This window comes from Cottoperca gobio, chromosome 12 (genome assembly GCF_900634415.1).
Source record: "Cottoperca gobio chromosome 12, fCotGob3.1, whole genome shotgun sequence".
Lineage (NCBI taxonomy): Eukaryota > Metazoa > Chordata > Actinopteri > Perciformes > Bovichtidae > Cottoperca > Cottoperca gobio.
Window position 1 is genome coordinate 3,077,665 of NC_041366.1, and position 24,020 is coordinate 3,101,684.

The 24,020-nt window shown below is 39.5% G+C and overlaps 1 protein-coding gene across 3 annotated transcripts; it reads left to right on the forward strand.

Annotated features, from left to right (window-relative positions):
* The first annotated feature begins 396 nt into the window (after window positions 1–396).
* On the forward strand, window positions 397–23,802 carry st8sia3 (ST8 alpha-N-acetyl-neuraminide alpha-2,8-sialyltransferase 3). Of its 3 annotated transcripts, XM_029444481.1 has the most exons (7): window positions 397–479; window positions 2,414–2,485; window positions 4,186–4,358; window positions 9,815–9,844; window positions 14,114–14,233; window positions 15,907–16,464; window positions 18,546–23,802. In XM_029444481.1, exons 1-7 carry the CDS (start codon window positions 411–413, stop codon window positions 18,826–18,828), a joined length of 1,305 nt encoding a protein of 434 aa, XP_029300341.1. In that variant the 5' UTR covers window positions 397–410; the 3' UTR covers window positions 18,829–23,802. The 3 variants fall into 3 exon arrangements, with proteins under 3 accessions (XP_029300341.1, XP_029300342.1, XP_029300343.1); XM_029444482.1 differs by lacking the exon at window positions 9,815–9,844; XM_029444483.1 differs by lacking the exons at window positions 397–479; window positions 2,414–2,485 and having other exon boundaries at window positions 3,427–4,358.
* Window positions 23,803–24,020: the final 218 nt, after the last annotated feature.

The following is a 24,020-nucleotide window of genomic DNA, read 5'->3' on the forward strand; positions in this document are numbered from 1 at the left end:
CACTCAACAAACATACAACCAAATCAAATATTTCCTTCAAACAACACAACTCAAATGAATATATTCTTTCAATCAATCATTACAACAGAATACAAAAGACAAACAGAAATCAATATAATCCAGTCTAACCTTGATTTGTGCTTTATGCCTTCGCCATCTGTCGATACTTTACATATTTATAATGTGCCAAGCAAGCATATCACAGCATGAATTATATTATTTTCTCTAAAGATGATTTTAGTAGAGATAACAAACTGCACTCTGCGTCTGCACTTTTTACACTTTTTTCAGGTGTTGTGTTGGAAATACTGTAATAGAAATATACAGTACCAGTCAAAAGTTTGGTATATATAATAAGACACATTTTCATTCACTTTACTATACTCTTCTGTGCAGCTCCTTCTGTGCCCATGAACTGTTGTGGACATGGAAGACCTGCAGTAAGGAACGAGACTAAAGAAAGGGGGACATTCATTAAGGTACAGTTTGTGTTCTGCGTCTCTCTTCACCAAAGAACCAATAAAGAATTTCACCAAAACTCAGAAATACTGAGAACACAGAGGTGGCGTCTTTTAAACAAGGATAAGGACTGATGCTGAATGAAGAGTTGGAGATTCACACCGGTGCATTAGAGATTCATAATAATGCAAGTCATTTCTTTCAGCCATGAAAAACAATGAAAAAGTGTTAAAGCATTTGAAAGAGAAGACTTCTACTGTGCTAATGATGAAGATCAAGTGATCCCAGTTTCATTAAGTGTGTTTTAGAGACAGATAAAAACGGTAAAAATTGTCGATATAATATCGAAATATATCGATTTATCTTGAAGAGACAATGAATTGAAGTGAAGTAAATGTTACTTTGTTTAATACAAGTGATGTGCAATACAGAATTTTGTGAAAAGTGAATTGAAGTAAAGTACAGTGAAGTGAAGTGAAATGCAGTGAAAGGAGGTGAGCTAGAAGGCGTACGATAACGTCAGCACGTCCACGTCTTTTGATTGGATACGCACTATTGAGAGGTAGAGCTACGCTGAGCTAGCAAACTTGAACGAGCTAATTTGTGTAGATTCCTACAAGCTGTTTTTTCAACCCACAATGGCTGAAGGAGGACAAGAGATCGATTTGGTCGCAGATATAATTACAACGCCATTTTCAAGACGAACTTTTCAAGAAAAGATAGACATCGTGAGAAAAGAACGGCCAACCCCAACGCTAGCGAGCCTATCACAGCTGGGAAAAGGGTTTGTCCGCCACTTTCAAATCACTAACTACGAGCGGTACCCTGGCTCACAGCCTCCGAGAGGCACTGCACATTGTACTGCTGGGAATGCCTACTATTTACAAGTAAATGTTTCGTAAATATTAATATAACTCTGTTGTTAGGGTGATGGTGTTAAGAGGTGGAATAATTCAGGTAGGACTGTGTAGGACATCACTGAAGGCCTAGGTGGGAAATGCACGGCCCGCCACTGAGTAAACTGAAGTGAAGTACAATTCGATGGAATGAGTGACATGCAGTGCACTCAAGTGAAGGAAAGTGAAGTGCAATGCACTGAAATAAAGTAAGTAAAGTATAGTGAAATTAAGTAAAGTGATGAGAAGTAAGAAACTCTCCTCAGTCTCAATGTTACCAAGCAGCCTTGGTTTAAACTCCCATATACCGTTGTACCATATCATACCACCCTGTACTCTCTCCTGAAGTCATGTCTGTGAAAAATTCAAAATAACAGGGACACTTTTTTCAAATCTATTTTTTCAATGCTTTGAGCAGCTCAAATTAAAAATGCATTCTTCCTCACTGTACAGGTGGAGGCAGAAATCTCAGTGGTAGATATTTTAAACCTTCACACTGAAACGATCTGCATTACTGGATTACATGCTTGATACGCAGAGTACTGGTCCATTTCTTTACATAATTTCCTGTTGACAGAGTGTTAAATAGTGACAGCTGGTGACACTTCAGGACCAAGAGGGATGAAGAGTCATTACAGAGTCATCTGCGCTCTAAAACAAAAAGAAATCCCGACGGCCTGTTTTATCTTTCTGAAGCTGATATCTTCATCCTGGATCTCTCCTCATCTCCTCTCTCCCTCGCTCCTCTCAGTATCATTTTACTTCTCGTCTATCTGTTGCACTCACATGTCCAATCCTGACTCCTTTTCTTTCCTCATCTTGTTTACTTAGTATAACTGATTTCCAAACCCTTTCCTCTCCTTACTTCCTTGCTTTTTTCTTTATGTGTTCTTGTCAAAAAAAGAACACACAACAAACAGTGCTGTCCATGGTTCTGAAACAACCGCTTGTCACTGTCTGAACGAGCTGCATTGACTTTGTAAGTCAGCGTCACTAGCTAAAAGTATGCTACTTATTTTTTTGTGTTGTTTTTTGGCTCCTTTCCCTTTATTGAATAGGAACGCTGCAGACTCTCTCTGCAGGAAATGGGGAGGGAGAGAGGGGATGACATGCAGCAAAGGGCGGCTGTGGTAAGTACATGGGGCTCCCGCTGTGCCAGGTGAACTATCGAGGAGCCCTGAAAGTATGCTGCTTCTGAAATCTGTGGATTTCATCGCTCAACACCTCGGTAACAGAATCATAATTACTTTCATAAGCGGCACCAGGGAGGGGTTTGTGGTGCTATAGCTACACCTTCGGAAATGTATACAGTGCATCTGCTGGCATATGTGGGGCGGAATACTGTTGGTTCATTAGTCGAGGTGTTTGTAACTGCAAGCATGAGATTGTGATCTCAGAATCCAACCCGTCTGTTACTTGCTGCTTGTGTATAAACCCTGTCCGTGACATAATTGGGTGACATTTTATATACAGACGTATGTTTACGTAGGCACTTATACACTTCACATCAATATCTCTTTAGTTGAATATATCAGAATCACATGGTGCGGATGCCATTTTTGGGCATTTGTTTTAGAGAGGGACAGTCTTTGACCTGACTTGACCAAAACACTAAACTATGGGTGAACATGACAAACATTACACTTGCTTATCCTCAACATGTTCACATTAGCATTGTGGGCATTGCAGGTACATTGCTGTGCATACCACACACATTAATTATGGATCCCATTGCTTTTCTTGGCAGGGCCCTCCCTGCGTAGCATTCAAGCGCTAGGATTGGCCAGGTAACCCTGCCTAACCTCAGCCAGCTCACATTGTCTGTCTTGCCAAGAAAAGTATTGGGATTGATCATTACACAAATCACACAGAGCTGCCAGCATGACAACTTGATACGTTCCTCATGATACATCTGTGTAATAATTAAATATGTCTTAGACAATAATTTAATTAAATGTTCAAATGTTTTGCAAAACAAAGTGAAAATTGCACGTGATGCTTAGTCATCCCTTTTGGCTACATAGCCCTAGTGATTAATATTGTAGCCAGAGCGGCGTGTCTCCTCACGAGCTGCGTCTCTGCCTCCATCAAGACGCAGAGCTGAGCTCCGCCTCGGATGCTGCTGCTGCTGTTTATCTGATTACCGCGATACCAGAGCTGCGTCTCCTTAAAGCGACACGTCGTTTTAATTAATTAGACTACCGGCGAAAGGAGGAGAGACACGCCGAGGATGCAGAGGAAGAGAGGAAGAGAGGAAGCAGCATCCGTCGGTCGGCACAATTTCTTCCCTACAGAACGCTGCGTTTCGCTGCATTATTTCACCGCCCTGAGGTTATGATGCCGGCTGTAAACTGAACCTGGATGCTTGCAGGAAAACCTCCAAGACTCCCTCCTCCCTCCTCTGCTCTCCTTCCTGCGATGCACGGACTGTCAATGCGTCACATTCGTTCTTCCTGCGTCGTTTCTTCCGCACACGCGTCGCAACATTCTTGCCTCATATTTAAGTTATGAAATCGGCTGCAGCCTTTCGATCTTCACATATTGGCTCTGTAGACTCTGTAGCCGTCAACACATCCGCGGTTTGCGCGTCCTTGGCAGCCTGTCCGGCCTTTTGCGTTTCTGCGTTCTTGTTCGCCGCCCATGCGTCGCCGCTACCGCGCCACCGCATCTGCTCCTCCTCCCCACATGGACTCTGAAATCTACGTGAAGCGCGCGTCGTCTTCGCGTCTTAGCCCTCGTTCTGCCGCTGATGCGGTGCGCCTGGGTGCTTACTGTCTCCTTGTCCTGGCCGGTCACTGATCCTCTGGTCCGGGGGGGCTGCTGTCCACAGAGAGACAGGATGGTGCGGATCGCCAGCGCGCTGGGGCTCGTGATGTTCAGCGTGGCGCTGCTCATCCTGTCGCTCATCAGCTACGTGTCCATCAAGAAAGACTTTCTGCTCAGCACCCCCAGATACGGACCGAATGGAGGATCCAGGATGTCTATGTTCCATGCGGGGTTTCGGTGAGTACAGGCCTGGCAGTAGAGCTGTAGGCTATATGCTGACTGTTGGTTTGCATCAGATCAGCTGAGTGTTTGGATTTTATATTTAGTTATTTCAGGTGTATGCATGCTGACAGGGTAAAAAAAAACAGTTGCATGTGACCTAGAGTTGATACAGTGTGTACCTTCTAATGTGACATTTGTACATTGTCTCATAAGTTATGTTACTTATTGTTGTTCCAGTTTTCCAGCTGAACACTCATCTCTCAGTTTGTGCTGGAAAAATAGATACACATGTCCACTGAAACATGTTGTAGCTTATGTAGCTCAGATCAGACACAGATGAAGGCCTCTGCTGTCTGAGGCCTGACAGCTCACAGGCTGTGCTGAGCTTTCATACATTAGGCCTATTTATCATTCTCTATGGTTTGGTTAATCACTGTAAGAATAGGTTTTTACTTTCTCAAACCATACTGTATTAAAATGTTCATTCTTTTCATTTATACACCAAAGGGCCAAAATTATGCGGACACCCTCAATTGACTTTTTGGTCTGGGGATGTTTTTATGGTTTGTGCTAGGCCCCACAGTTCCAATAAAGGAACATTGTAATTCTACAGCATACAATTATATTCAAGACAAAAGTGTGTTTCTATATTTGGGCAACCATATTGCCATACAGAATGCTGATATTAGATAATTTTGCAAAAGTCCAGATTAATAACTTTAACGTCCAATTCTAATGTTTAAAAAATGGTTTATTTCAACAATATATACTACGTTACAGTATGGGTGAGGTTAGGCAGAGGTCGTGGTTATGGCTTTTAAAAAGTAAACATTAAAGGAATAATTCACCCTCAAATGACCATTTTGATATCAATTACTCTCCAACATTGAAAGCTTGAAGAAAATGTTGTTTTTGTAGCATGACTCAACGGTGAAGAAGAATCTAAAAGCCAAACAAATTCTTGATGAAGTGAACGGAGGCCGCAGCAGCAAAACTACATCAAGACATTCATTCACAAAGTCTGACACAACTCGTGCACTTCCCAAACACATGCGTTTTCACTACAACCTTACTATTTAATACACTTCTGCATAAACAGTGTGAGAGTAAAGAAGTGTGCATACAACTGGATAAATGAGACCCTTATCACCCAACACCAGCGGGCGACCTCACTAATAGATACAAATCCCTCCAGCCAGGTTCCAACATCTGGTGGACAAAATACTAAAAACATTTTTTAGAGTCAGAGGCTAACATCATTTTCGAAAAACATTAATGTAATAGTTTGACATTTTGGGAAATACACTTATTTGCTTTCTTGCCTAGAGTTAGAATAGAAGATCAATACCACTCTCATGTTGGTGTTTTAAGTACGCCACTGAAGTCAGGGTGTGGTTAGCCTAGCTTAGCATAAAGACTGGAAGCAGGGGGAAACAGCAAGCCTGATTTTGTCTAAACATCAAAAACACTTCTAAAGCTCACTAATTAATATCTTGCAACTCAATTTCAATTTCAACTATTTCTTTGTGAAACAGCAGCTGGCCGCAGTGCCAGTGAAGTATCTGATAACCTCACAGTGATGGCATGATGCTTCCAGTCCCTAATTGCCTTCCAGCTCCAGCTCCCTACACATACATGATAGATCTCAAACATATGCCATCATGTGACATAAAAACTAATTTTACTACGACTACTAATGTTAAAATAGTAGAAACACGACTACTTCTCTTACCATTACTGGTGCTGCTCCCTTTAGGCCTACATACTACTACTAATCTACTCCTAGCATTGCTGCTACTATTCTACTATGTTCCCACTCTTTACTTGCCTACTATGTCACTATTATTACTATTAGAATTCTTACTCCTATTACTTGTTCACTACAGTAAAACTATTGTTGTTGTTACTGCTATAGCGGTTGGTATCACTACTACTAGCTGCTATGGTTACGTGTAGGATAATGTATAAAGCAACTGCCTGAATTATCTTTATGATTAAAACATCATCACATAAGGTGAAGATTGGGGAGGATATAATGATTTTACCTGCTCTCCTGATTGTGGAATGAAACACTTTCTGTTACTGCTGCTGCCTCTGCAAAGCATTTTCATTAAATGTCTCAGTATAATCAGTTCAGGTTTATGTTTTCTAACAGACAGCAACGGTAATACATTTTATGATAAATGTTAAGTATAATCAGGCACACTACACCTATCTCTCATGTCAATGTGGGAGATAATGCTTATTTGATCTGCCTTTAAAGGAGGAGACAGCTGATAAACTAATCTACAAGTAGTACATGTTCTTTTTCTTCTTCTCTTAGTCACTGTGAGTGTGTATCAGCCTGAAGGGAAGCAGGGCATCTGTCACTTAATCCTATAGCTGTGAAATAGATCTGCTCGTTCCCTCACAGCTCTTCTGTCTCTCCTGAAGTCCATTTACTGCCATGTTTCCAATACTTAGTACTTTGTTAAAAAAGGATTTAAGGAATAGACATTTCAATTTGATAGAACTTATTTTATACTGAAAAAGCAAACCGTCCTACATGAACCACCCACACTATCTACTGCATACAGTCAGAAAGGTAATGGTCAAGTGTCTAATGTGAAGAAATAAAGGCAGTAGCTCACATAGAAAATTCAGCATTATGTACATTTTTAAATAGCATGAAAATAGCTTTAAATAGCATAACGTTTTGTCTCTAATATGTTTTAAATAAATGTTTGGTTCACTTTGCACTTAAGGAAAATGAACGCTAATAATCAATGAATTGACAGCTTCCTTCAAAAAGTCAGAATCCAGCTGCAAAACTTTAGTGAAGAGAATGTGAATTGTGGTTCAACAGCTCCAGAAATATCTCTGAAGCATGTATTAAGAATTAAATATATATATATATAAAGAAGTATATCAATTCTTTTTTTGTAGGTCATTTGTCATTGAAAAGTTGTGAAGTTTGAGGTTCTGCTGGTTCTGGAAGTGTTTTTCATTTTTCTTTTCACGATATCTTAAATGTTATTTAACATAGAAACACAGAACTCTAATCAGAAGCCAATCAGAGGCGGTAGCAAATTCAAAAAGCTTTGTTGTTCAGCTGGGAATAAACCCGACACCATAGTTGCAGAATTCATCCAAAATCAACCCAGAATCTGAAAGTAAATGAATCTCAGCTGCAGTTTATATTATTAGTCTTCTCAACAATACAATCTTTAGCTTTTGCCCACCGTTAGCTGTGCATACAAGACATTTTTAAGCTCATTTGTAATTGGATGTTTATTGCAGTGCACTTTGGGAGTTGTAGTTTACTTCTCCAACAACGTTTTTATGTCCACAGGATTTATACTTTAACTTAATACATAACATAACTTTGTATGAGAGAATGCGATATTTTCAAAAACAGTTGTTATTCTATTGTAACATTGTGTATGAAAACATGTATGGACTTTTAGTTGGGGCGCCCAAAATAGCAAACAGTTCCTTCCACTTCACAACTCCATTTCTTTCTCATTTTCGCCTTTTTTTAATTTGACAGCTTGGCAGTTGAGAGGTAGACAGAAACAGGGAGGTATGACATGGAACAAATGCCAATGTTGTGGTTAAGTGGCATGTATTGTAACTGGCTGGTTACCAAGGTGATCCTCACAACTCTGTTTCAAAAATTGGTGAAGTACAAAGGAAATTAAAATAAGATTATAGTGGAATTGGAACGCAGTGTTATACCTCAGCAAATACCTCAGGAACATGGTGCAACTTTTCAGAAACACTGAAGAAGGAAAACCTCTATGAGAAAATACATTGGGGAGCAGAAGCTACTAAGACAGAGGCGAGTTAAGTGAGGGCCGAGCTTCAGCTCTCAATTAGTGTTTTATTGTTAATGAGGCTGTGTATGACCACCGCCATAACTAGTTTAGATGGTCAGATTCATTGTGTGTATTTGTGAGGTGTGTTTACATCTGGGTTTACTGCATCTTTAACTGCATTTGATTCCAGTCCAAACAGGAAGTCTGTTGACACCAATATCTCTTATATTTTTGAAAGATTTCCATAGGGCCACTGCCATACAGCTCCATGGAAATCATTCTGTAAATCTTTGTTGACCGGCATGTCGGTCAGGTCCACAGGGTGATGCTTAAATAGCATCGTTCTGATGAAGGTTTTGGAGGCCAGCAAGCCGCCCTTGGATCTGATTTACAGCATGAGAACTGCATTTTTTTTTTTATCCCGCCTGTAATCATTTTCCTCCTCGCTAGCCGTCACCACAGGTCAAGGTGACAATCAGATTGAGTTAGATATAAAGGAGGGCAACATTTTGAAGAGAAAACACTCAAATCTATATAAGTTTCCTGCTGTGTTGCTGTAGAATGACACTTCATGAACAGGAACATTTTTGGTGTTGCTCTGTATGTGGTGCAGCCAGGCGATGGAGCGGGTGTTAGTCCACATGGTCTTTCCTCTGAAAAACAATTTCATGCCAGATGACAATGAAAAAGAGTATATTCCAAATGAACTTGGTGACCCTGTGACCTGTCCTGTAGCGCCACCATCAGGCCCACATTTCTACTGGACTCTAAAGGTCGGATTTCCATGAAATTCACATTTCAAAAATACATTGAAGCCTTGTTTATGTCCGATGTAGCGTCCAAGTTGACGCAGTGCATGGTAGTGCAACCCTCGTTCTTTGTAACTAGGCACAGAGCACACATGCAATGCTTTCATTTGAGATCCAGGAGAGAAAGGTTCTTGCCACATGACACTGAAGAATTTAGCTTCGCTATAGTTTAAAATATCTCAGAGGTAAAGATGAATTATACATGATTTAGATATACCAAAAAGTCATAAACATGAAGCTGCTATTAGGTCTTATACCCTTCCTGCTATCTGTATTGTAACTTTAATAGGAGAACACGACTAAGAGTCCCCAGCCACACTAGCAGCTCTGTGAGGAACTGATTGTGGCACTAGATAAAGTCAGAGGATCTCAAAAGTCTTCAGGATTTATCCTCTGGCAACCAGGAAGTTCTGTAACACATTTTGTGCCAATACCGTTGGCTATTATTGAGACATTTCACTGGATAGGTGGCCTATCCAGACCTATTGTTGCAAAACCTTTTTGAGGATATTTTTATACATTCAGACATTTTTGCAGTATTTACATTACATACATTTTGTAAATGTATTCACTTATCCAGTTTGACCAAAAACGTCCTGTACTGTGCCCGATTGATAACATTTGTCTTTTAATTTCTGCAGTTGCAATGATTTCCATTAAAGCTGTATTATGTCACAATTATAAGTGTTTTATTGTTACAATAATATCATAGCGAATAAGTGTTTGTATTACACTTTACCTATGCATGCCATATCTTTACAGATTCTACTTTAGGTATTCCTTTCTGTCAATTAAATGTAATTTTAAAGTCACTGGTGATGATGAAGATAAGAGTGAGTTTTTTTGTTTTATATTCCTCCTGCAGCGAGAGGCCGCCTCGTAAACCTGTCCTGAGGTGAATACAGAGTGCTGACGTTTTATTCAAAACACACAAGGATGTACTCTGTCTTTCCTTTTCCTTTATCTTAATATTTATCATTTTCCCTGGGAGCTTGGATCTTGGATACCTGTTTCTCTATCTCTATCCATCTATCCATCTATCCATCTATCCATACATCCATCCATCCATCCATCCATCCATCTAGCCATCTAGCCATCCATCTATCTATCTATCCATCCATCCATCCATCCATCCATCCATCCATCCATCCATCCATCCATCTATCTATCTATCTATCTATCTATCTATCTATCTATCTATCTATCTATCTATCTATCTATCTATCTATCTATCTATCTATCTATCTATCTATCTATCTATCTATCTATCTATCTATCTATCTATCTATCAATCTTTCCATCCATCGTTCTATCTCTATATCTATCGTTCTATACACACATGGTCTGACTTTTAGCATCAAACAAGTCTATGACCCTAAATTTTCTCTGGAGCCTTTTGGGTGGTGTGGTGTTGGATTTGAAACAGCATGAAATAAAGAATTTAGAGGAATACACAACACAGTAACACACCAAATCTTTCTCAGATCTCATTTGTGGAGTTCAGCCAGTATTTTATCAGAATAGTGTCATATAATCTCATTATTCTAATATATTGCAGTAATATAGTTTTAGTTATCTTTAAAACATTTATTATTAACAATTATTATTTTATTCAAGGTATAAAGATAATGTCAGTAAGATAATGTATCATATTTTGGAAACCCGGACAATTTTGAAATGTCCGACATAAATACAAAACTCCAGTTGAGAAATCTTAATAAAAAATGAGACCTTTCCCAGCTGCAATGGGCTCATCTTTAGTATTTCCACGTATTTCTTCTGGGCAAATTCTGATCAGTAGCTATTTCATGCTGATCCTGATTCAGCGCTGCACTTCTCTGGCTGAGCCTCACTGGCTTCAAAGATGGCGGAACAACAAAATAAAGCTGCTGGACGTCTGACTGCCATCAGATCCAGGTCAAACAGTATTTACACGTGTACAGGTGGGGTTTGCTATGCAGGACAGTATAAGTTATAGAATGTTTGAATGATCACATAAGCTTTTGGTTTTGGATTTCTTCAAAATGCTTTGTGATCAAACCTCAAACTGTCCTGATGCAATAAATGGCACTAACCTTGTTTTTCATGCAAGATGAACCAAACTTAAACTTACTAGCAAATACTATTTGACCAGTTGTGTCTGCCATAGCAGTGTCTTGACCTGAAACCTTGACATTTTAATGATTAGTCAGAAGAATAGTGTTGAAGAGAGTTCTCTGTTTAAACCAACGACCCATTATTGTGGAAAATCCTCTTTGTCTGTCTTTCCAAGAGTCAGATGAGAAGATCGGTTTCATCTCTGTGCGTCAGGTACTAACACTCATGGAACCTGGACATTTCAGATACTCAGGAGTTTCTAAAACTAGTGCAGTGCCTATTCAAGGCGTAGCCGCTTGGACTTCAATTTCGACACTGCATGGCCTTGGGTTGTCAGCAACACACCCGCCACGCGTGAAGTCGATTGGATATACAGTTATTGCGATATCCGAAAGATATTCATACATACTATAATGGCCTAGTGGTCTAGTGGTACGGCTTCCAAATACAACAACACCAGATGTTTGTGAGTTCAATACCAGGGCTGCCACCATTGTACCCTTGAGCAAGGTACTTAACCCTGAGTTGCTCCAGGGAGACTGTCCCTGTAGTTAGTTCACTGTGAGTTGCTCTGGATAAGAGTGTCTGCTAAATTACATGTAATGTAAAGTATGTACATAAATACACAGACAGTCAGACTTTTTGTTGTCTACCAAATTTGGTGATGATTTCTCAAAAGTTAAAAGTCCACATTTGGGTTAGGGTTAGGGTAACAATTCAATTTGGTTTCTGAGATTACGAACCAATTTGCACCAAATTCGACACTGTACTCCATTGCACGTCCAATAAAACACCTGCAAAGTGTGAAGTCGAGCGGATGAATGGTTCTCGAGATATGCAGAGGACATACACACACAGACAGAGATTCCTTGCTTTATAGGTACATATATAATCAGAAATAATGATGAAAATACAATCTCCCATGTGTTAGGCAATCTTCTTAGTGTTACTTTACAGCAGGCAGACTTAAAGTGACAAAACAACACACATTAGGCTACTTCAACTATGATCTCTTCCATTACCCCCGATACAAAGCAGTGCTCCAGGAAGGAAGGTGAGGAAGAAGTCCTTGGCCATTTAAAATCTTACATGCTTTTTTATTGATTTTTATGAAATTCTAATCATGTAGGAATGTTTTTTGTAACTTTACAGCTGATGTATTCTTTTTCTCTTATTGAAATTTGGCAAGAAGATTTCCTACCATCCAGCGAGTTTGTATTTCCAATGTTTTCAGTGATTAACAAACGACAACACTGAGTGACTGAAGTGTCCAGGTTCCGCGAGATGTCCATCCAGGACTCATACTACGCATGACGGTCTTCTGGTTATATAACAAACCAGCCAACGTTACCTACACAATTGACTTACTGATGTTAGATTTTCTGATATTTTGCTTTGTTAGCTAGTTACTACTTACCAATAGTCGGCTGGGTTTTGCTGACAGTGGACTTCAGACTGACCTCAAAACCTGGTGACTCCACTATGAGGACAGCACTTTTGAGATGTTGTGCGCAGTCACTGGTCTCAGCTGTTGTTGGTCAACAATTAGCTAACTGCTGATAAAACCCCAATGTTTAATTTTATCATTAATGTTTATACACCTGCTCGGAAAACAAGATACAAGTAAATCCGACAGCTTTGGAGTTGTTGAAAAGTGTATTTAAAAAAAGTATCTATGCTAGCAGTTTTCCTCTGCTTTCACTCTTTGTGCTAAACTCTGCCAAACATATCCTGAACCGTTCTCTTTACCAGATGCACAGAGATGTCCATTTTCTCATCTGGCTCTGGGTAAGACAGAGACTGTTGCTTTTACAGGAAATGTGCACTGAAGGCTGTTCTGAACTAAGAAGGAAGACAAGAAAGTCAAGAAAGTCAATTACATAAAAAATGTCAAGGTTTCCATGCAAAAACAAGACATATAGAAACACTTACGAATTAAATGAATACGCTGTTAATTTTAATATAATCACTGGCAGCATTGAAAGAGGTGAGGCTTCATGCACTGCAAAAATGTTCATCTTATCAAGTACGTTGACATCATGTTCAGTCTTAATATGAGTACAAATTTACTTAGTCATTGATTTTCTCATGGAGTTTAAATGTTTTAAAATGCGGTAAAGAAGGCATCATTTCAGATGTGGATGTCATTTTAAAACCTTGAAAGTGAAGGAAGTACATGAGTCTCAAATGAATCATTAAATAACTTGCTAAGATGAACAGAATTTCGGCAACAGTTTGGCCATATTGCTCATTTTCCCAGAGTGCACTGGGTTGATTTTCTTCTAGATTAGAGTGAGGAAAGTGTGCGTTTACACTGAGCTGATAGTGTAAATGAAAGTGTCTGAATCTGTTTCTCACTGCAGCTGGCTTCCTTAACGAACAAATCCTTACATTTTTGCTGAATGGCTCAAACACTTGCACATTTCAATCTGCTTATTTTGGAGGCAGTTTAGCTTTGTGAAGAAAAAGACAAAATATCAGTAATCATTCATTTTCTGCAGAGCACAGCTGAAGCTTTATTTTTGTAGTTTTGGAAATCAGTTCTACAACGACATTAAGAAACACGAGCAGTCAGCTGATCTCACTTTAAGTTTTAAGGTTTTTTAAATGTATGTGCAAGATATTTAAACAAAAGCAAGCAGGTAGTAATAAAATCTGTTTTTCTGTTGCTTTTTGCAAACCAAAGAAGTTTTTTCATGCGATTGTCTTTGATTGATTGGATGAATAAAATAAATAACACACAAAAAGTGTACAATCTTATCAGTCAGATTTGGAGTAAATTTGCTAAATCTTTTTGCATTTAACTTCAAATAAAGTGGTTTCATTAATCTGGCTAAGGTGATGGCTTGTTTACAACCTGGCTGTTTGTATTCCTTGCCTTGTCAGACAAATGATCCTATAATGCTTTGCAATGCAGGTAAATGAGGATATTTTGCATTCTACAAACTCCTCAAAACATTTTGAAGTGCAAGTGGATGAAGCCGACCTCATCTTGATACAGGAAGACTGGGTTAACCTCCTTGTCTCTATCTCCTCCTCTTCCTCTTTCTCCTCCTCGTCTGTGTAGCTCCCAGCTGGCGTTGAAGTATCTGGATCCAGCTTTCACTCCTCTGACCAACGCTCTCAGCGAGGACCTGCAGAACTCTTCTAAATGGACCTACAACAGATCTGCTTTCATACAGCTGAAGTAGGTTATACACAGTCTCTCTATATCTGTGAGTTTTGTTGGCTGTCCTGAAGCTCAGCCTGCTTTCAGCAATGAGCACCAGCACCACTGTTTTATTCAATTTGAATCCAACATCAAATCTGCTTCAATCCGAACCCTTTCAAATTCCTCATGAAATCTATTTAAATTCTTAGTTTTGAGACATGTTTTTACAATGTGCATGAAAGTTTAACTTTTAAAGTCAAACCTCTGAAACTCATGTGACACAATCAGCTGATTGTTTCACAAACAGCTGTAATAACTTCAGCACTGCCTATTAAAGTAATTGGAAACAATTCAAAGTTAAATTTCAAGTCAGTTGAGTAAAGTCTGTCATAGCAAGTTTTACTTTAAGTCTCATGTCCTTTAGGGCAAGTCCAAGTCTAAAGTCAGTGCAAATAAGTCAAATTGATGTGTTAATGTCACTTCTCCAGTCTTATCAAAGCAAGTCTAAGTCTGAAGTCCCAGAATGGGAGTCTAAGTCAAGGCTTAAGACAACTGAGACAAGTCCAAGTCAAATCCTGAGTGTTGTCAAGGACATTCTTAAGTCAAGTCACCAGCCCTTGAGGGCAATTCCAAATCAAGTCCAAGTCATATTTCAAGTCAAGCCTTTCGACTTGTCAGAGCAAGTCTCAAATCCAGTCTCATGTCCTTAAGCGCAAGTCCAAGTCTTTTCTGTTACTGTTTCATCACATGTTTCCTGGGGGTGGGCGGTATGCAACACAGGGAAATGCAGTTGTAGCCTAGGCCATTATGTTACACACGTGAACATGGCAGCTGTAGTAGTCCATTTTTTAATTTTCAAGAAGAGGAATGTAAACGAACAAAAAATAATAATGAATAATAATCTGGGCTGATAATATGGCCGACATCTTAAACATTAAAAAATTTGACATCATGGAAACATTGTCCATCACCTTTGACATTTGAGCACCAAGCATCACTGATGTGAACACAGCCCGCCTCCTCTCGTCTCAGTCGAGTTTGCCACTCTGTCCTGTGGTCCGCCTGCCAAGTTCAGCTGGTTCCAGGAGGCCACGATGGAGCCTCACAGTCCTGTTGCTGAGTTAGTCTGAGTCTAATTGGCCTGCGACGGGCCACCGGCCAGGAGGTGATTGGGTAGTTAAATAAACTTAGGTCCTACCTTGGTTAGCTCCTCTCTCGGCTCTCTTCACTCCGCCCTTGTGGTGTTTGGTCTGGCTCACTGGCTTGGTGGGCGGAAGATGTCGTGGCCGGTGATCGTCTCAAAGTCTGCTCCACTTAAATCCAATCACCACGCTTTCTTCTACGATGTTGATGAGTGTATCTCTGTCATATGCCATATGTATTTTCAAACTCTATCTTTCTTTCTGGTTAGGATATAAAAGGTTATGTCATCTTTGGATTTCTTAAAAGATGTATATTCTTTAATGTGTAATGTATTTCCCAGTTTGACTGGCATATTTGTGGTATATCAGATCACAAATGATGTAGCACTTTTATTTCAGAAGTGAAACATTTTTTAAATAACAAAACAATGGTAAATATATGTCAAATATTCTAATTTTCATTGCTATTTGGAGGTCATATCGCTCACCCCTGAGGTCACCCCTTTTTGTAAACATAGACTGACATGTGGATACTTATGAACAAAACTGTCTTTTGTGTCTTTGCAGAAAGGAGATATCTCAATACATTGACATCCCCCACAACTTCTCACTGACAACAAACTCAGTCCGGATCGGACAACTGATGCACTACGACTACTCCAGCCACAAGTACGTCTTCTCCATCGGTGAGAACTTCCGCTCGCTCCTTCCTGAGGTCTCGCCGATCCTCAACAAGCAATACAATGTCTGTGCCGTGGTCGGCAACAGCGGCATCCTAACCGGCTCGCACTGTGGTGCCCAGATTGAGAAGTTTGACTATGTGTTCCGCTGCAACTTTGCACCGACCGAGATCTTTAAGAAGGACGTTGGGCGGCGGACCAACATGACGACCTTTAACCCCAGTATCCTGGAGAAATACTACAACAATCTATTGACTGTGCAGGACAGGAACAACTTCTTCCTGAGCCTGAAGAAGCTTGATGACGCAATCCTGTGGATCCCGGCGTTTTTCTTCCACACGTCAGCCACAGTGACAAGGACGCTGGTTGATTTCTTCGTGGAACATCGAGGTCAGCTTAAGGTGAAGTTGGCCTGGCCTGGAAACATCATGCAGTATATCAACAGGTAACAGTAACACTGCACTATATTAACAACACCTGTAATCTGTACCTGGGTAATGTCATTTTAACATGAGCCTTTGCTTTTATACCTGGTAGTAATGAGCACGATCCTCATTCGGCTAGCAGGCTTGTCAACCAATGTCATGTTAACATGAGCGACAAAGCAACAGGCTACAACTCATATTCAATGGAAGCTGGTGAAGTGGAAACCAATCAAATGTAGATCTACAAGCCCAACCCTGATTCCAAAAATCTTTGTTTAATTACTACTTGGTGATTTTTGCCAAACGTAATGGCTGTCTGTTCATTGGCAAAGATTTTTCCAATCCAAACGAGATATAGGATCAGATAATACTGTTTAGAATTATATAGTTTGATGTTAAAGTGCTTGTGACATCTCACATGCTTTGACTTACAACTGAACATTTAGCACACCTTGTAGAAAACACAGAGAAATATATTGTGTATTCAGCCTAAAAATATAGAGCTGTGACATTTGGTCCGCGGTCAGGGTGGATAGTTGGTAGAGGGTGGTGGTGATGGAATGATGGTAGTGGTACGGCTTCCAAACAGAACACCAGAAGGTTGTGTGTTCAACACCAGGGCTGCCACCATTTTGCCCCTGAGCAAGGTACTTAACCCTGAGTTGCTGCAGGGAGACTGTCCCTGTAGTTAGTTCACTGTAGGTCTCTCTGGATAAGAGCATCTGCTAAATGACCTGTAATGTAATAGTTGACCTTGTTTTACTCTGACTCCTGTGCCTCTCAGGGATTTTCTGCTTTTTAAAGCGGACTTGCACACAATTTGGCCGCACATATTGTAAATTGTAAAGATGGTCAACACTGATGGCACACACGTTACATGTTTTTTTCTGGGTAAAATTGGACCTGTTTTTCTGTCCACCTATATCTCTCACTCTATTTCTATGTCCATCTGCGTTTAAACTGTCCCCTTGTATCTCTTACCTGTTTGTAGTAGTTTGTGTGCTTGTATTGTATTGAGCTGTGGCAAAGAGGAGATTTAGGCTCCAAAGCCGGATTATAAAGAAACAGCTATTTTGCGAAAGGTATGGCACAGAGCTGCAACTGTGTGTGTGGAGAGGGATTTAACTGGTGCTTAGTGTTGTAGCAGCAGAATAGGCTGCTCGTACAGTAGCCTAATCTTCACCAATCCCATTAAACCTACCTGCTCTGGAAGAATTACCACGTTTAAGCAGCTCAGACGGCTTTTAGCACCTCAAGGACTCCTGGAGATGGTTTTGTTGAGGGCGGTTTGGAGAGTTCCCCCTCTGTGACACTGCAAAGCCGGACTGCCTGATGAAAGCAGCAGCAGTGGTCGGATTATTCTTTTTTTTATATAATTTAACCATCAGAGGCCAATGCTTTCACATCTTATTGTCAGATTTTTGGTGAATGAAATAAGTGAATATAAATGTTATCTGTTTTTTCACACAACCAAATAATTACTTGGCAAAAAATAAACTGAACAACGTGTACTGTAAAGGCTCACATGAGACATTTGGCAAAATGTAAATTTCTCCAGCACTAATTCCAACTGTTTTCATTCTCAGTTTGATTGTTGACCGATCTCTGTTGAGGTATCAGGGAAACAACGAACACTTGTGCCTGCAGGTGATTTAAGAGTTTCTCAGAGGGTAGCTTAATAGTGATCAACAGCGGTGACATGACTCTGCTGCTGTTGTACTGACTGAACAGTATACTGGCTTAATCAACACACGGAAACGTGAAGGAAGTTTTGAGTTTGTGTTAACAGAAAACTGCATCAAATAAAAACAAATAAAAACCGAAGCAGATCAGAAAATAGTGTGTTTTAGACAAAGAACTGCTTCTCTTCAGTTGAGGTAAAAGGCCTTTAAATATTTAAATATTTAAAAAATTGCCTTTTTTATTTTTATTTTTACATATAAATCCAAAAGTTATTATCCAAATCATTAATATAAGAACTGATTAGGCTATTGTTCTATTCAGGATTGAATTCAGGTGTTTAATCCATTTACATGACTTACACTATAATAAAAAAAGGTTATTTTAATGTATAATTGTTCTCCTCACTTGTGCTCAACAGTTACTGGAAAACCAAGCATCTGTCGCCAAAGCGCCTGAGTACCGGCATTCTAATGTACACGCTGGCCTCCTCCATGTGCGACCAGATCCACCTGTACGGCTTCTGGCCCTTCGGCTGGGACCCCAACACGGGAAAGGAGCTGCCGTACCACTACTACGACAAGAAGGGCACCAAGTTCACCACCAAATGGCAGGAGTCCCATCAGCTGCCCGCAGAGTTCAAACTCCTCTACAAGATGCATTTGGAGGGACTGCTGAAGCTCTCCCTCTCCCACTGTGCTTAGGACTAAAACTGCAGCAGGTACAGCGCTCCTTCAAACTCCTCTCCAACACATCCACGGGCCAGAGCTGTCCAAATGACATGAAGACAAGGGAAGGATTCATATGGTTTTGCCAAAATCTAAATCTTGGCTCTGAGGCTGAGTTGGTGCAATGGGTTACTGAACAGTTTGTAGCCCAAAAGCCCTGTTGGACAAACCGTTTGTACAAACTGCAACAGCTCAAGAGACAATGGGTCTATTCATTCCCTATTGCTCAAGAATCTAAAGAGGTAGAGGACTGCACCTTTTGAAAAGATGGCTGCAGCTGGACTTTTTGGCAGCATTTTTTTCAGCAGAATCATCTCACAACCTAGAATTGCTTCCTGGTGTTTCTACCACTCATCACTAACGCTACAAATCAGCCAGACATTCACACTAGGTTAAAGAGGGCAGATTCCTCCTTCATTTCTATGAGACCACTGTGTTGATGCACTTTGGGTCCTGACGCAGGAGGCCATGGCAGAACAAATTGGACATGGCTCAATATTTGCTGCAATTCAACGTGGTGTCATGCAGCAACACACTGTGCAGGCTAATCAGATATGTGAAAGCCTGCATTGCTCGTTCAATAGTAGAGAAAATGTTAGTGATCATGATAACCTTTGAGAGTTGTAGAATCCTGTCTTATAGTGTTATAAACCGCTGTGCAGTGATTTGGCGTCTGTAAGCATTCAAACTCATGAATCAGTAACTCAAACTGGACTTCTGGATCATATTTCATTGTGTCAGTGTTATCTGAAGCAACACGCGAGCTCACAGGCCCTTGAATTGTTTTAACGTAGTGATGCTTTTAGTCTGAACTAGGGCTGGGCTATATATTAAACATTTTCAACCAGCCAACGTCAGCCCAACAGCTGGGAGACGTGTTTGAACGGCGAGTTTGTTACGCTCCACAAGCTCTCTTTGCTTTTTTAGTCTATTAATAAATAAACAAAATAAACTGTGAAGAATTATATTCACAGTTCACATTATATATTATTCTTATTAAACAGAAAAATACAACCGTACACCTTCTGAATTTAAGTTTCTCCCTTTAACTGAACTAAGACTAGTTTAATTGCCTTGTTAACGAATCATAAAAAACTCTTCATGCAAACTAAATAAAGCAAAACATTTGCCAAAACCTAAACTTAAATTAGCAAAATAAAATGACAAATATCGGACAAAATAATCATTGCCGATGTACTCAGCCAATCGCACAGAGCCGATATATCTTCCACTTGCCCAAGTCCGGTCTGAATGCACGGTAAGACAGCAATATAGTTACTCATAGTTCGACTACAGTGTTACCTAAACATTCTTATGCATCCAGCATTAGACACTTTGTCTAGCGTGAAAAAGAAGAACAGTGTTATTGGCATCTTTAAAATAAAGCTTAATCGTGTCACTACTTTGATTTCAGTACATGACTCCCCCCGTAAAAAAGACAACATGTCACATGATTGTGTGACCTTCACTGTTGGATGTCAAAACATTTGGACCTGACAGGAACAGTCTCGTAGAACTGTTTTACAAATGATTCATTTAGTAACATGTTTATAAATATATTTGATTCGTCATCCAGATTTCAACACATTTATTCTGAAAGCTACATTTCCCGAATATTTGTGTAAGCAGAACAAGATGAAAATATTAACATATTATCACCTTATGAAGTTTTTTACAAGAGTGTAAACAAGCTTGCTAATTACACATCCAGCTGACACAGAGCAACATTGTCATCAATGTAACTCCAATGTTCTCTGTCTTTTAGTTCTGTTTATGGTCCCAGCCATCTCCTGAGGGAGATATCTGGCTCTTTAGCTGCTAAATGCTCCACTATATTCACCAGCAAGTCATAAACTATGTCCCTCTGCCAATTAAAACTAAGAAGTGTCTGAGGTTTCAGCAAAATGTCTTCTATGGCATAGCACAAAAGTAAATGAATGTATAAAGTATCAGAGTCGACTCTATTTAACATCTGGTCCAGTTTAACACTTTACCAGAGCAACAACTAGCACAACATTATCTGTAGATAAGACTGAGTCAGGTTGTGTGTCCACGAGAGATCTTTACCAGACAAGGAGAAGCACAGAGAGCGATGTTGGATTCAACACTGTACATGTCAAAACTGTGGTTAAAGGTAGGACTGTTTGTTGACTTTGTAAAACGTTACTGTACATATGGTAACATTACCACGCCAACAAATCTGAGGAGTCACTGTTGGCTTGTCACTCATTAAGACAGCGTAGGCGCCACGAGCGAACGGTAATTCCACGATGTTGATTATGATTAGGCTTTGTGTGTTTGTGAAATACAGTATAATTGAGCAAATGACATGTTAGTTGTCATTTTATTTTAAAAGTGACAAGCCTACTTTGTAACGATGACTAATGTTAACTAGCTAGTTGTGTACCCAGTACTATGCAACGTATCAGGAAGATTCACTTTCAGCCAGTATGCTGCCATTTCTTTCTTCTATGTTGTGGTCATTTCTTTCTTTTTTCTATCCATTTTTGTGTGCTTTAGATAATTGGTGATATATGTTAGAATATAGCTTCATAGTCCCATAGTTTAATGAATTGCCACTTAAGCCAGTTGGCACCTTTAACAGACAGTTTTTTATGTTTTACATTTGTTGCTGCTGGAGGACATTAGTTAAGGAATCCAGAGAGTTTGAAAAGATTTGAACCTGAAGCGCTGGGAGATGCAATCCATCCATTTGCTTTGATAACAAGTGGAAAACATACCAGTGGACACAAACCCTAAAATCTTATCTTTTGAGACTCAGGTAGCACAAAAAAATATGTATAATCTTAATTTTATTTTTGACACTAATCTAATCTTTAAATTGCTCCATATGATTACATGATCATAATCATCTAGAATGGCACTCGGCCGTTTCCATAAGTGAAAGATAATGCGTGTATCCGCCACGTGATTCAGATTCACTCCAAAATTGAATGGGTTCTTTCTTGGCCCATGCTACACCCTTCCACCAAGTTTAACAAAGATTCGGGTCCAGTATTGTTTTCCGGAATTGTGCTGACAGCCAGTTGACAAACAAACAAACCAAACCGAAAACATAAGCTCCAGGGTGGAGGTTACTACAAGGGCCAAGGATAAAGAGTAGGCAACTCTGGTCTCCTTTACAAATGTTGGATGTGCTAAACCCGATTCATCACCCTGACCTCCGCACCCTTACTTTCCACCTCGCCACATAAAGGACACGCTACTTCTTGCATTGGTTCTTAACATTGGCACTGGACATAAACTATGCTTTGCAAATTCGATCAATATGAACCTAGGGAACCTATTCTTAGGGATACTCGGGCTTGAATTTAAATTTAAGATGATTGTACGCCAAAGGGACTATAGGTGTTTGCCCCATACTGAAGCACACAGCTTTCATCTTTCAAGAATAACAATAACCAGATTCATGACAAATGTGAGTATGAGATGTTTAGTAACAAATATAAGCAAGAAAATATTTCTCACTTTGTAGGCCTATTCTATGACCAGCATGAGACAACGTGACACAAAAAAAATATTTGGTAATTACATAAAACAAAAAGGTAACATATTCTCACGGTCATGAATTCCAATTTGTACATATTAACAACAAATGATTTGTGTCATATCATACAACAGCCAAGTAGTGAGTACAATGCTACGTTTTTTATCAAACAACAAAGGTTATTTTGGGATTGGGTTAAGCTTTGCAGCTGTGGCGCAGGAGGAAGAGTGGTCATGAAGAAGTGTCCTTGGGCAAGACACTGAATCCCACATTGCTCCCGATGGCATGGCCAACGTTGTGTGCCTGTGAACGTGTATCACTCCTGACGATGCAGGTGGCACTATGGCAACCTCTGCCACCAGTGTATCAGTGTGTGTGAGAATGGGTGTTTTAAAGTGTTTGGTCACAAAGACTAGAAACGCGCTGTATAAATGCAATCATCTACCATTCTATTCCAGCTACAGTAAGGTCAAGGTTTTGGTTGGGTTTTCTTTCTACCCTATTGAGTCGCACTTGTGTGCATTTTGCGGTATGAATGTTTTTCACATCCATCAAGTATGTGGTTTCTAGGTAAATAATATTAATGATTTGAAATGCTCAGTGATGAATATATGTTGATGATGTTTCTGCTACATAACCTCCATCATATCCTGTAATATCCACACATTGTAATCTGGGCATATGGGCATTCTCCTCAAACAAACATATGAATACAGTTCAAACTTTACAGAGGCAAGTGGTCTGGTAGTTAAAGACACAGCTCTTCACAAATGTGATTATAATTATCATTATTATGATGACTTGTATTAAGAGGCTCAGAGGAATCATCATTATCATATTTGACATGTGTTTTATTTTTTCATGTTTGTACATTTTTGCTGCAATGTGTAAGAAACAAAAACGTAAGAAACTGGGATAATTTTGTAATCTGCAGCCGAATTAGTTGTGCCTGTGTTTTACATTGTTTGTTGTTGTTTTTAGTCTCCTACAGTTTCAATCCAAATCGAGACATCTATGACTTGAAATGTGACATTTTCAGGAATTTGGCAAAAAGATTGTTTGCATGAAGGTTAAACTCACAATTTAATAATGCTGGTAATAATGTTATTTTTTGTCTTGAGGACATTACAAACAAAGATAGGATGTACATTTATTTTATTTTTGTCTTCTTTTGTCACCTTTTATTTTTGTAATATAAAATATCAGTCGGTATCAGGAAACATTTTTCCAGAATGTATTTCTTGCATTTTGAATGATGAGGCTGGCTCCATCCATATCAACATGTCTGTAGAAATCCCTCTTTGAAGGGTAATACATACTTAAACCACATATGCTGTAAACAAATATGTTTTATTCATCCAATACTTGAAAGAAAATATATCTACTCTGTATTTATTTAATCATTTAGTCATTAAAGTGAATGAAATTATCAATTTGAAAAAGCGATTCATGTCTTGTTTTGAGTGGAAGTGAATTGAAGACTGTTTGTTGAATCATAAAGTCAGTGTGAAACAGACAAATCTGCGAGCTCATGTTTTTTTGGCTCTGGCAGATGCGTCTGGTTCCTCTCCGCTTTTGACTCATTTCCATTGGCCCGAGACGTGTCAGGCCAATCACAATCATTTTTATGATATGGGATGTGTATGAGAAGAAGATTGTA

Excerpts from the sequence above, each read along its gene's own strand:
- st8sia3 (XM_029444481.1), top strand. The coding sequence starts at position 411 with ATGAACTGTTGTGGACATGGAAGACCTGCAGTAAGGAACGAGACTAAA. Across the intron at positions 4,359-9,814 it reads ATGTTCCATGCGGGGTTTCG|CGAGAGGCCGCCTCGTAAAC; the intron begins GTGAGTACAGGC and ends TTCCTCCTGCAG. Across the intron at positions 14,234-15,906 it reads TCTGCTTTCATACAGCTGAA|AAAGGAGATATCTCAATACA; the intron begins GTAGGTTATACA and ends GTGTCTTTGCAG.